This window comes from Zophobas morio, unplaced genomic scaffold (genome assembly GCF_036711695.1).
Source record: "Zophobas morio isolate AGI-343-1 ecotype UQ-CSIRO unplaced genomic scaffold, CSIRO_AGI_Zmor_V1 ptg000054l, whole genome shotgun sequence".
NCBI classification, from domain to species: Eukaryota; Metazoa; Arthropoda; class Insecta; order Coleoptera; family Tenebrionidae; genus Zophobas; species Zophobas morio.
The window spans coordinates 2,449,878-2,462,155 of NW_026972159.1; the positions used below are offsets into that span (position 1 = coordinate 2,449,878).

Genomic DNA, 12,278 nt, shown 5'->3' on the forward strand with positions numbered 1-12,278 from the left:
AAACAACAACACAAAAGTCCAAATTTAACCTTTAACCTTTATGCAGCCGCTTCCTCTACGCACCAGATTTTTGTCACTCCTGTTATCAAATTATCAACTACAATAAACCCATGCACCTTATCAACACAAATACTCGAACACTTAAAACCCGATGCGTCTCCGATAAAATAAAACAAACTCATAACCTCAAAAACAAAGCAAAAGAAAAACACACCTACTAAAAAAGAACTAAAGAAATAAACATGCAAATTAAGCGGTAACCTTACTTGGTATGCCACTGGTGGTCTGTCCCATTCTGTTTCTTTGAATAAAACGTTACAAAACGGATTTTTAACATAAAAGTATAATTTGACGGAATGACAACACTTGAAACGATACACCAACAAAAAATTAGCTCAGCCAACACTAAAGTCGCTTTTAACGAAAAATAACTCCAACATATTTTTTAATTATACACGAACGCGAAAAAATAAACACATTATTCTTGAATGATTTTTATTTGACAGATTAATGACATTTGAAACGAAGTTTGGGGTCGCCGGCGTGCGCTCAAAACATTCGATTTAGGGGTTTTGCGGCTGGGACGTAACGCCGCAGGGTGCCACAAAAAACAACTAAAATAAAAAAAACGACGAAATTTCTCTTTGGCGTTGTAAAATAATGGAAACTTTTAAGATTTGTATAAAGTAGCCGCTTTTATAGCGTTTATTGTAGGGGCGATGTCGAGTTTAATGGTTTAGGCTAGGGACATGGTCGTGGTGTTGTTGGCAGTACTTATTCTGTGCGAAAATCTTCAAATGTCACTTTTTCTTTAAAATTGTTTTGTTCAAAAATGGTTTAAATTAAGTTAACAAGAAGATATTTGTGGTTCAAATGAAGTCAACAACGTTCAGAGTGGTGGTTTTTGTCGTTGAAACTTTTTAGGTGAAGAGTTGGATTGAGGTTAGAGTACACATTGGAGGTGAGAAAAAGTTTAATCATACGATAAATTTAATATATTTTTATACACAAGTTTAGATATAAATTACAACTATTAGGCATAAATTAACATTTGTGTTACAAAACTTGGTGTATGTATAAATATTATTGGCCTATGAGTAATGTGGAAATCTAACTTAAATTACAACAGGTAGAACTTAATGTAATACATGGATGTATGTATAATTATAATATACAATCTATAAAATAATTTTATTCTCACGTTTAGTAGAGAGTTAGAAATAAATAAATTTCAGATGGGGTTATTCTGATGAGCTGCAGCCCGCTTTACACTGGTGTATTGCGGGTTGCATCACTTCAGGCGTTCCCTAATTTTGTAAAACTTTTTGTATGTAAAGTGACCGAAATGGCAGTAATAATGGTAACGATATAATCTTAAATAAGTCTTAAATAAATTACGTCAGTTGAAGTGTTTCTATCACTTTGCATACGTCTATACAAAATCGTTCTGAAGAAGAAACAAATTAGAATGAATTATTTCTATATTAAGGTATTGCGTGATGTTATTAACGTTTTAAATTAAATATTTAAATTACGTAAACGTACAAAGTTCTTGAAGTGTTTTACACATTAAACTATTCTAAGTTAGTAAACCTTGTAAGTCAAGGGCCATGCCGCTAGTCACAATTCTAACAATTCAATCGGGTTTCGTAGTCAGTTCTGAGTGTATTTGTCATGTCAAAATAGTACTTATTATACTATCTAATCGTGTCTTGATCAATCAGTGCGCCAAAACACCAACGCTATATTATACATTGTCATGTAATCGTAAAAAATCGAGGTAAAACTGTAAGTAGGCAAGTTAAAAAAATACAGTCTGTAGTAAAAATAAGGTACGTAAATTAAAGCAAAGTAATACAAGAGGAACAAACCACTTGCTAATACTATTAGGCGCTTAACATACATGTCGAACATGCAGATGCTAATATATATCTCTAGCGCATGCAACAGAGAAAATTTATGTTTCACACAACAGAATGGCAATTTCACCCTAGATTTCGATGTCCACTACTATGTTTGTCAAAAACAAAAAAAGAAAAAAGAAGTAAAATGGCCACTCTGCGCGATAAAGCGTATAAGTCAATCCAGGATGAAATGAAATCTTCACCACCAGTGCATCTGCTCCATCCTTATGTACATCCTCTGCTTGATCCACAAAATGGCTAAATAAACGAAACTGGTAACCGTGACGAAGTAGAGCAGCGCGGACAGGACGCAGTACGATTCGTGTCCGAGTCCTTTGCCGTACCTCGGGGATTTCGTCTTATCTACAGGGTTTTCGTAGCTCTCTACGATAACGTCGTCATAATAATTACTATACGTCTGTCTATGGCTTTGAGATTCGGTTAAATCAGTCAGTTGCAAGTGTCTTGCATTGTCGGTCTCGTTCTCGACGAAGAACGTGAGTTTGTAGGGCTCGTGCGGGGGCTGGGGGGCGACGGATGGTTTCAAGTTAAGTATATGCTGATTGAGATCGGCAGTCGTGGGGGCTCGGTGGGGCCCGAGCTGGCCGTTGGGCGCAAGCTGGACGTGAGCTTGCGTGTTAGAATTGTGAGTAGCGGCGTTTGTCAGTCAGTAGCATTTCTTCGTACACGCGCATTTGCGCACGATGTCTATGTCTTTGGTGTAGCGGGTGCCGTCGGAGCAGATGATGCGCACCTGCAAAAAAATGTATTGGTTTTTATGTGTTGGAGAAGTGGGGCGAGAGCATGACTCGTTGAAAGATTTTTTTCTTGGCTTCCTGAGTGAAATTTATCAGAACTAGTTTTGTTTTTAAAGAAACAAAAAAATTTGGGTTTCGAGTTTTTTTTTTAAAGAATCAAAAAGAATTTTTGGCCTATGCTGGTTCGTTTTGAAAATGAAAAATGTCAATGAATTTCAGTCAGAATCCCATGTCTCTCTTTAATGTTAAGAAGAAGAAACTCAAATTTCCATTTTTTTTATTAAAATGTATTTTAGGGGCCTCTGGTGTTTTATTTTTTGAAAAAATTGAAAGAATCTCGGAAGTCCGAGTTTTTTACTTTTTTTTTTAGTAAAAAGGGTCTCGCGTTCTTGATTTTTTTTTATTACAGAAAATTTTGGGGTCACTCTGGTGTTTCATTGTTTGAATTTTTTTTTTAATCTCAGGTCCCTAAGTGTTTTTTATTTTTGATAAAAGTTCATTTTGGTTTCTTGAAAAAAATTTAAATCATCTCAGGGCCCCGAGTATTTTTTTAAGAATTAAAAACAATGTTCGGGGCCCCTGGTGTTTCGTTAAAAAAAAAAGTGAAAGAATCTGGGATTCCCGATTTTTTTTACAAAAATAATCTTGGGAGCCTGTGGTGTTTCCTATTTTGAAAAATAACGTAAAAATCTTCTGATTTGTTTTCGAAAAACTTTAAAAATTTTTGGGGCCCGAGTGTTTTTTTTTAAGAATTTAAAAAGATCTTGGGAGCCCCTGGTGTTTTGGTTTTTGAAAAAAATTGAAAGGATCTCGGATTTTCGATATTTTTTGTTAAAAGAATTTTGGTTCTTTGTTTGTTGAAAAATAAAAAATCTATGCCCTTTTTTTCAAAGAATTAGGAACAATTTTGTGGGTTTCTTTTGGTTCGTTTTTGAAAAAAGAATGGGAAGAATCTCAGGGCTCCGAGAATCTTAAAAAAATTCAAAAGAATGTCGTCCTCCGACCCCCGGCATTCATTCTATGAAAAAAATTGAAATGTTAACTAATGTTTCTGGTATTTTGTTTTTGGGAAAAATTTTATGGGTTTTCTTCAAGAATTAGGGAAAAGTATAAGAGGTTTCGTGTCTCATTTTTTTGAAAAACAAATTGAAAGAATTTGGGGTTCTCAAGTTTTTTTTCCATTTAAAAAATACCTCGGAACATCTGCTATTTTGTTTTTTGAAAAAAAAAAAAAATTAAAGAATCTCGGGTTTCTAATTTTTTAAAAATTAAAATGGATTTTGGAGCTACTCTGGTGTTGTTTTTTGAAAAAACGTGGAGTAATCTTGGGGCTAATTTATTTTTTGAATTAAGGAGAATCTTGGCCTTTCTGGCTTGTTTTTGTAAAAAATCGGAAGAATCTCGAATTCCGAGTTTTTTTGTGGTTTGTGCCACTTTGTTTTGAAAAAATAAATAAATAAATAAAATTCCGAGTATGTATTAATTTTTTGAAGGAATGAAAAATAATCTTGGGGCTGTTTTTCGTTTTTCAAAAAGAAAAAAAAAATTGAAAGAATCTTGCAAGCTTTTGTATTTTAATTGTAGAAAAAATTTTAGGAATCTTGAGGCCTAAAGTAGTGTTTTTGGAAAAAAATTAAAGAATCTTTTTTTTTTGAAGAATTAGGAGAATTTTGGCCCTCTGCTGGCTTATGTTTGAAAGAATTCGAATCTCGGGTTCTGAGTTTTTTTTAGCTAAAACCCCTCTTGTGTTTTTTTTTTTTTTGGAGAAAATTAGAATGGATCGGGGGTTCCCGATTATTTATTTTGGGGGCCCTGGTCCTTCGTCTTTTGAAAAAAAATTAAGGAATCTTGGGCTCCTATTTTGTTTTTGAAAAAAGTTTCGAAGATTCTTTCCCGATTTTTTTTTTTGAAGAATTAAGGATAATGAAATAAATTGAAAGAATTTTGAAGGTTTCTGCTATTTTGGTTTTGGAAAAAATTTTAAAGAATCTCGGGTTCTCATTTTTTTTTTTTAAGAATTAAGGAAAGTTTTGGGGTCCCCGTTGGGTATTTTGTAAAAATTGAAATAATCTCAGGTGGCCTTTGTTTGATTTTTCGAAAAAAAAAAATCAAAGAATCTCGAGTTCTAGAGGTTTTTTTTTTAATAAAAAGGATTTTGCGGTCACTTTGTTTTTTTAAAAGAATCTTGTGATGGTATGTCTTTTTTTTTTGAACTAATTAATAAGAATCTTAGCCTCTGCTGGCTTATTTTTGAAAAAAATTCGGGTTTCTGAGTGTTTTTTTTAATAAAAAAAAAAATTGGCGCCCCTCTCGTGTTCTCTTTTTTTTTTTTTTTTTTGAACAAATTGAAAGAATTTTAGGGGGCTTCTATTTTGTTCTTGAAAAAAATTTGAAAGAATCTAAAATTTTGCTTTTTAAGGATAATGAAAAAATTTAAAAACTCGTGGGTGTTTCTTGGTATTGTTTTCCAAAAATTTGTTTAAAGAATCTCGGATTTTCGATTTTTTTTTTTAAAGAATGACAAAAATCTTGGGAGTCCCTTTTGACTCGTTTTTGAAAAAAATTGAAAGAGTTACCGAGTTTTTTTTAATTAACAAGGATTTTGGTGTCATTCTCTTTTTCTTTGCTAAATTTGGAAGAATTTTGTGAGATTATGGTATGTATTTTGGATTTTTTTTTTAAGTAATCAAAGAGAACCTTCGGCTATGCTGGCTTATTTTTGAAAAAAAATTTGAAAGAATTTATCTCGATTTTTTTTTTTCAAAAAATTAAGAATACATTTTTGGTTCGTTTAAAAAAAAATCAAAGAATTTCAGGGTCTCGAGAAAGAATTTATAAGAATTTCGGAGCCCCCCTGTTTTTTTGTAAAAATTTGAAATGTTTTTTGAAAAAAATGTGAAGAATCTTGAGGGCTTCTGATATTTTGTTTTTGGAAAAAAATGAAGGAATCTAGAGTTATCGATTTTTTTTGAGCATTAGAGAACATATTGGGGGCCCCCTATTCCATAAAAAAAAATTTGGAAACCTCTGATGGTTTTTTTTTTGAAAAAAAAAAAAAATTGAAATAATCTAGAGGGCCTCTATTGGTTTGTTTTTCAAATAAGTTTAAAAAGTCTCGGCTTTTCGTGCGCCTTTTTTTTTAATTAAAAAAATCTCGGGTTCCTGTTTTTTTATTATTATTAAAATTGATGTTGGAGAGCTACTCTGGTGTTATTTTTTGAAAAAATATTAAAAAAATCTTGGGTTCCCGATTTTTTTTTGGCTTCTTAAAAAAATTTGAAAGAATTTATCTCGATTTTTTTTTTTAAATTAAGAATACATTTTTGGTTCGTTTAAGAAAAAATCAAAGAATTTCAGGGTCTCGAGAAAGAATTTATAAGAATTTCGGAGCCCCCCTGTTTTTTTTGTAAAAATTTGAAATGTTTTTTGAAAAAAATGTGAAGAATCTTGAGGGCTTCTGATATTTTGTTTTTGGAAAAAAATGAAGGAATCTAGAGTTATCGATTTTTTTTGAGCATTAGAGAACATATTGGGGGGCCCCTATTCCATAAAAAAAAAATTTGGAAACCTCTGATGGTTTTTTTTTTGAAAAAAAAAAATTGAAATAATCTAGAGGGCCTCTATTGGTTTGTTTTTCAAATAAGTTTAAAAAGTCTCGGCTTTTCGTGCGCCTTTTTTTTTAATTAAAAAAATCTCGGGTTCCTGTTTTTTTATTATTATTAAAATTGATGTTGGAGAGCTACTCTGGTGTTATTTTTTGAAAAAATATTAAAAAAATCTTGGGTTCCCGATTTTTTTTTTGGCTTCTTAAAAAAATTGGAGAATCTCTGGATTCCGAGTTTTTTTTTTTAAGAATCTTGGGTCCTGATTTTTTTATTAAAAATAATTTGGTGTTTCTTTTTTTTTGGGAAAATTTGAAGTTGCAGAAGTCCCCACTTCTGCAACTTCATTTCTGAGAAAAAAATTGAAAGTATCTCGGGTTCCCCAATATTTATTCTTTGGCAGAATTAAGAATAATCGTGGGGTCCCTGGTTTTTCGTTTTTTGAAAAAAAAAAAAATCTTGGAGGTTTCTATTTTGTTCTTGAAAAAAAGTTTAAACAATCTTCCTCGATTTTTTTGTTTTTTTTAAGGATAATGAAAAAATTTGAAAGAATCTTGAGGGTCTCTTGGTATTTTGTTTTCGAAAAATTTCTTAAAGAATCTCAGGTTCCCGAGGTTTTTTTTTTAATTAAAAATGATTTTGGTATCATTCTGTTTTTCTTTTTGCAAAATTTGAAAGACTGAGATTATGGTATGTATTTTTTTTTGTTTTTTTTTTAAGGAAATAGAGAGTCTTGGCCTCTGCTGGTTTATTTTTTGAAATAAAAGAAAAAATTAAAGAATTTATCTCGATTTTTTTTTTCAAAGAATTAAGAATAATTTAAATTTTTGGTTCGTTTAAAAAAAATCAAAGAATTTCAGGGTCTCCTTTATAAGAATTTCGGAGCTCCCTGTTTTTCCTTTTTTTGTAAAAATTAATAAACGTTTTTTGAAAAAAAAAAAATGTAAAGAACTTGAGGGCTTCTGGTATTTTGTTTTTGGAAAAAAAATAAGGATTCTCGAGTTATCGATTTTTTTATAAGCATTAGAGAACATCTTGGGGGCCCCATATTCCATTAAAAAAAAAGATTTTGGAAACCTCTGGTGGGTTTTTGAAAAAAAAAAAAAAAAAAAAAAATGAAGTAATGTAGAGGGCTTCTGTTGGTTTGTTTTTCAAATAATTTTAAAAAATCTCGGCTTTCCGTGCGCATTTTTTTAATTAAAACAAATCTCGGGTTCCCGTTTTTTTATTATTATTAAAATTGATTTTGGAACTACTCTGGTGTAATTTTTTGAAAAAATATTGAAAAAATCTTGGTTTCCCGATTTTTTTTTGGCTTCTTAAAAAAATTGGAGAATCTCCGGTTTTCGAGTTTTTTTTAAGAATCTTGGGTTCCGATTTTTTTATTAAAAATAATTTGTTTTTTTTTTTTTTTTTGAGAAAATTTGAAGTAAACTTGGGGACTTCTGCCACTTTCTGAGAAAAAAAATGAAGGGATTTCGGGTTCCCCAATATTTATTTTTTGAAAGAATTAAGAATAATCGTGAGGTCCCTGGTTTTTCGTTTTTTTGAAAAAAAAAAAAATCTTGGAGGTTTCTATTTTGTTCTTGAAAAAAATTTTAGACAATCTTCCCCGATTTTTTGTTTTTTTAAGGATAATGAAAAAATTTGAAAGAATCTTGAGGGTTTCTTGGTATTTTGTTTTCGAAAAATTTCTTAAAGAATCTCGGGTTCTCGATTTTTTTTTTTTTTTTTGAAAGAATTAAGACTAATCTTGGAGGTCCCTTTTGGTTCGTTTTTGAAAAATAATTGAAAAAATCTCAAGTTCTCGAGGTTTTTTTTTAATTAAAAATGATTTTGGTGTCATTCTGTTTTTCTTTTTGCAAAATTTGAAAGACTTGAGATTATGGTATGTATTTATTTATTTATTTTTTTTTGAAGGAATTTAAGAAAATCTTGCCCTCTGCTGGGTTATTTTTGAAACAAAAAATTAAAGAATTGATCTCGATTTTTTTTTTCAAAGAATTAAGAATAATTTAAATTTTTGGTTCGTTTAAAAAAAAAAATGAAATAATTTCAGGGTCTCAGTTTTTTCCTTTTTTTGTAAGAATTTGAAATGTTTTTTGAAAAAAAAAAAATGTAAAGAACTTGAGGGCTTCTGGTATTTTGTGTTTGGAAAAAAAAAGAAATCTCGGATTATCGATTTTTTTTTAAACATCTTGGGGACTCGTTAAAAAAAAGAATTTTGTGAATCTCTGGTGTTATGTTTTTTGAAAAAAATTTAAATAAGGTAGAGGACCTCTGTTGGTTTGTTTTTGAAAATTTTTTAAAAAATCTCGGCTTTCCGTACGTTTTTTTTATAATAAAAAAAATCTTGGGTTCCTGTTTTTTTTTATTAAAATTCATTTTGAAGCTACTCTGGTGTTATTTTTCGAAAAAATTTGAAGGAATCTTGGGGGCTAATGGTGTTTTGTTTTTGAAAAAAAATTTGGAGTTTTTTTAAGAATCTCGGCCTCTGAGTGTTTTGTTTTTTTGAGAAAATTTAAAGTAATCTTGGGGATTTCTGCCACTTTATTTTTGACAATAATTTGAAAGGATTTTGGGGTTTCTGGTTTTCGTTTTTTGAAGAAAATTTTAGAAATTTTGGGGGCTTTTATTTTGTTCTTGAAAAAAATTTTAAAGAATCTTTCCCGGTTTTTTTTCCAAAGAAATAAGAATAGTGTACAAAATTGAAAGAATCTTGAGGGTTTGTTGGTATTTTGTTTTCGAAAAAAATTTAAAGAATCTCGAGTTCCCGAGATTTTTTTAATAAAAAGGATTTTCATGTTTTTTTTGCAAAATTTGAAAGAATGTGAGATTATGGTCTGTATTTTGTTTTTTGAAGAAAATTTTAGAAATCTTGAGGCCTTTTATTTTGTTATTGAAAAAATTTGAAAGAATCTCGGGTTTCTAAGTGTTTTTTTTTATTTGGCGCTCCTATTGTATTTTGTTTTTTTTTTTTTGAAAATTTGAAGAATCTTGGGCCCTGGAGTAATTATTTTAGGATTTAGGATCCATGGCCTTTTGTTTTTTGAAAAAAATTGAAACAATCCTGGGAGCCCTCCTGATTCGTTTTTGAAAAAATATCGAATTCTAGAAACCTCAGGTCTTTTTTTTAACAATTGAAAGGATCTTGGGTTTTCCAGCAATTATTTATTTTTTTTTGAAAGAATTAAAAATAGTACTGGGGTCCCTGATGTTTTTTTTTTAATTTAAAGAATTTCTGGTTTGAGTCTTTTTTTGCTGAACAGACGCATTTTCATATTTTACGATTTTACGAGTTTTGAGGCCCCAATATACATATTATTAAAAGTGGCATTCGTTACAGAGTTAGAGAGTGTTTTTTGTTTTCTTATAATTTATTTTTTGAACCAAAATTCGAAATTTTGAAGCGTTCCAAGTTTTATAAAAACACTGTTGAATTTGTCTACATTTTTAGGCAAATAAAAATTTTGAAAAACATTTTTTTCGGGTCCTTATAACGAACTATGGTTTTTAGTCATGTTTGTGAGCCACCGACATTTTCGGTTTTTCTTTTAATTTCAAAATTTTACGGAAATAGCAATATAAAATTGTATTCCTCAATGTTTCAACTTTATTTGAAATTTAATTTCTTTTAGATTGTGTTTTTTTACAGACGTATATTGTTTTAGTCGTCTAGTGCCATCTCTTTCTAATATCAAAAAAGCATATTTACCTTTCTTCTTTTACTTTTCCGCGCATGACAACAACTCGACGCACAGCTCCCGCTGCACTTGGCTATTTTAAGTGGTTTCCTCGACCGGCAGTCATTCTCCGTGTAATATTCCCGCTTCTGTTCTTTCCGGCAAGTCGGAGCTAGAATCACACTCACATTAACATCCATTCAAGATCGCTCGACTCGAAAATCTTCAACGCGGAAAAATCCACACCACCCCCAGCAACCACTGCTACCTGACGTGGATTTTTCCACACCTCTAAACAATCATCACCCAGTTGACAGAAAGAAAATAGCTATAGCCACCTATGCGCAGGTTGCATAATATATTTTTTGAATGAAAATCGACCCATTTTGAAACCCCATCACTCCTTACCCACAAGCAGACGCACTATTAGCTAGCTTGGCATGCTAAGTAAGAAAAGTTAGCTCCGTCCAGCCATACTTACACTCGTCCTTACCTTGCTCGCAGTACTTCCCCTTAAACCCAGGTTTGCATTTGCATACATACTCTCCATTATCTGTAGGCACGCATTTACTATCATGTTTGCAATGATGGTCGAGACATGGGTCGGACGGAACCGCCGCCGGTTCTTTGACCATTTCGTCCATTTCGTCTTCTTGCTCTTCGTCGTCGCGATCCGTTTCCACTATCCCGCACCCAGGTTGAACCTTTTGTTGGGTCTGGGCGTTACCGAAGTCGACTTGTTTGTGGTTAATCCACACCTCTTTCATGCAACCGTGAAAACTGGTCAGGTTGCGAAGGTGCCATTGGGTGAAGGCTTGTCGACCGGGTTCCGGGGGGATCCCCCCTAAGTACATCGGCGTGCTTAGTCTTAAGTAATCTTTTGAACCTTCGTTTATTATTGATCTCGCAGGACCTCGATCGACTCGAAGCGTAAAGTTCTTTTTGATTGCGATTAGTTCGACTACGTGGTAGATACCATCAGCGACCATTTCAAAACTATAAAATACACGTTTAGGGATGAAAGTCGCAGAGACAATTTTGTATGTACCTGTACATTGTCGAGACTGGGTAATTTCCGACGTCGTAACTCACTCTAATCCGGCCGTTGAAGAGTTCCACCGCTAAGTGCTCCTGGTGTCCGTCGTACATTAAAACCCCGTTTTCTTGCGACGTCGCAAATACTATGGTTACGTTAGCCTCGGGTTTCGTTCGTAAAGGTTCGAGTTCGACGTACGACGTGTTGTGAACGAAGCTTAAGCTCGTTAGATACTCACAACGTTTACCTAGATACCCATATTAATTCAGTTTTGTTGTAGATTTACAACCCTTACCGGAGTAACCCGGGGCGCATTTGCAAAGGTAGTCGTTGGACCCGGATGGCTGGAAACACACCCCATGGACGCAGTCGTGGTGTTGGCAAGGCGACGTCTGGGGGTACATCATGGCCACCAGTGGGGTGATTTCGCAGAACTTGCCGCTAAAGTCGCCTTCACACTTGCATTTGTATTCGTTGATGCCGTCAATGCACGTCCCACCGTTCTACAATTCCGGGATTACAAACGAAATCTGGGTACAATGAGAGCTTAGTTACCTGACACATGTGGTTTTCACAGTCGTCGATGTTTATGGTACAGTTTTCACCCTTGAAACCCGGTAAACACTCACAAGTGTAGTAAGTATCGTGGTCCACACACCGGGCATTGTTTTTGCAGGGGTTGTATTTGTCGGTACAAAAGGGAATTTTGGTCTCGCAAAATTGACCTAAATGCATTGTTAGAACAAACAAACGATTTCAAAGGGTACTTACCCATGAACCCTGCGGGACATTTGCACTGGTACGAGTTGACCAAGTCGACGCAAGTTGCGTTATTTTGGCACTTGTTGTTCGCACAGTCGTCGATGTTCGTTTCGCATCGCAACCCGGTGAATCCCGCGCCGCACATACAACTGAACCTCCCCTCTTCCAGAACCTTGCACGTTGCTCCATTCCGGCACGGGTTTCCGTAGCAGGCGTCAATCATAAATTCGCAGTTTTTCCCGTGGTACCCGGGGGCGCATCTGCATTCGTAGTCTCTTTCGGGTAGAGTGACGCATTTGCCGCCGTTTTTGCACGGGAAGGTGAAACAAGCGTCGCATTTGGCCAAGATTTCGTTGCTTACTTTTCCTTTACACTGGAAGGCCGTAGATGGGGTTGATAGGATGGACTTGTCTTTCATGGTGGGGGGTTCCGCGCAATGGGCTATTCCGGGCTCGACGTAGTCGACTTTGACCCAATCGGAAAGCCAGCGAAGCGAACAGTCGCAGTAGAGGGGGTTGGAGCCTAAAGCTCTG

At 33.6% G+C, this 12,278-nt stretch overlaps 2 protein-coding genes across 3 annotated transcripts in view; both read right to left on the reverse strand.

The window, feature by feature from the left end:
- LOC135142806 (protein neuralized) overlaps positions 1–498 on the reverse strand; it is a 98,978-nt gene extending 98,480 nt beyond the window's left edge. The window contains exon 1 of the mRNA XM_064074558.1: positions 267–498. Coding sequence (XP_063930628.1) covers positions 267–294 — 28 coding nt within the window. The 5' untranslated portion in view covers positions 295–498. The remainder of the gene's footprint in view (positions 1–266) is intronic.
- Positions 499–1,463: 965 nt separating this feature from the next.
- Sli (slit) overlaps positions 1,464–12,278 on the reverse strand; it is a 435,804-nt gene continuing 424,989 nt past the window's right edge. The window contains exons 22-28 of one of the 2 annotated variants that reach the window (XM_064074673.1): positions 11,755–12,275; positions 11,539–11,708; positions 11,279–11,486; positions 10,996–11,230; positions 10,441–10,943; positions 9,980–10,119; positions 1,464–2,658 (exon numbers count right to left, since the gene is read on the reverse strand). In XM_064074673.1, the coding sequence (XP_063930743.1) occupies positions 2,572–2,658; positions 9,980–10,119; positions 10,441–10,943; positions 10,996–11,230; positions 11,279–11,486; positions 11,539–11,708; positions 11,755–12,275 (1,864 nt within the window). In that variant the 3' untranslated portion in view covers positions 1,464–2,571. Of the gene's footprint in view, positions 2,659–9,979; positions 10,120–10,428; positions 10,944–10,995; positions 11,231–11,278; positions 11,487–11,538; positions 11,709–11,754; positions 12,276–12,278 lie in introns of both variants that reach the window. The other variant, XM_064074672.1, reaches the window with a different exon arrangement.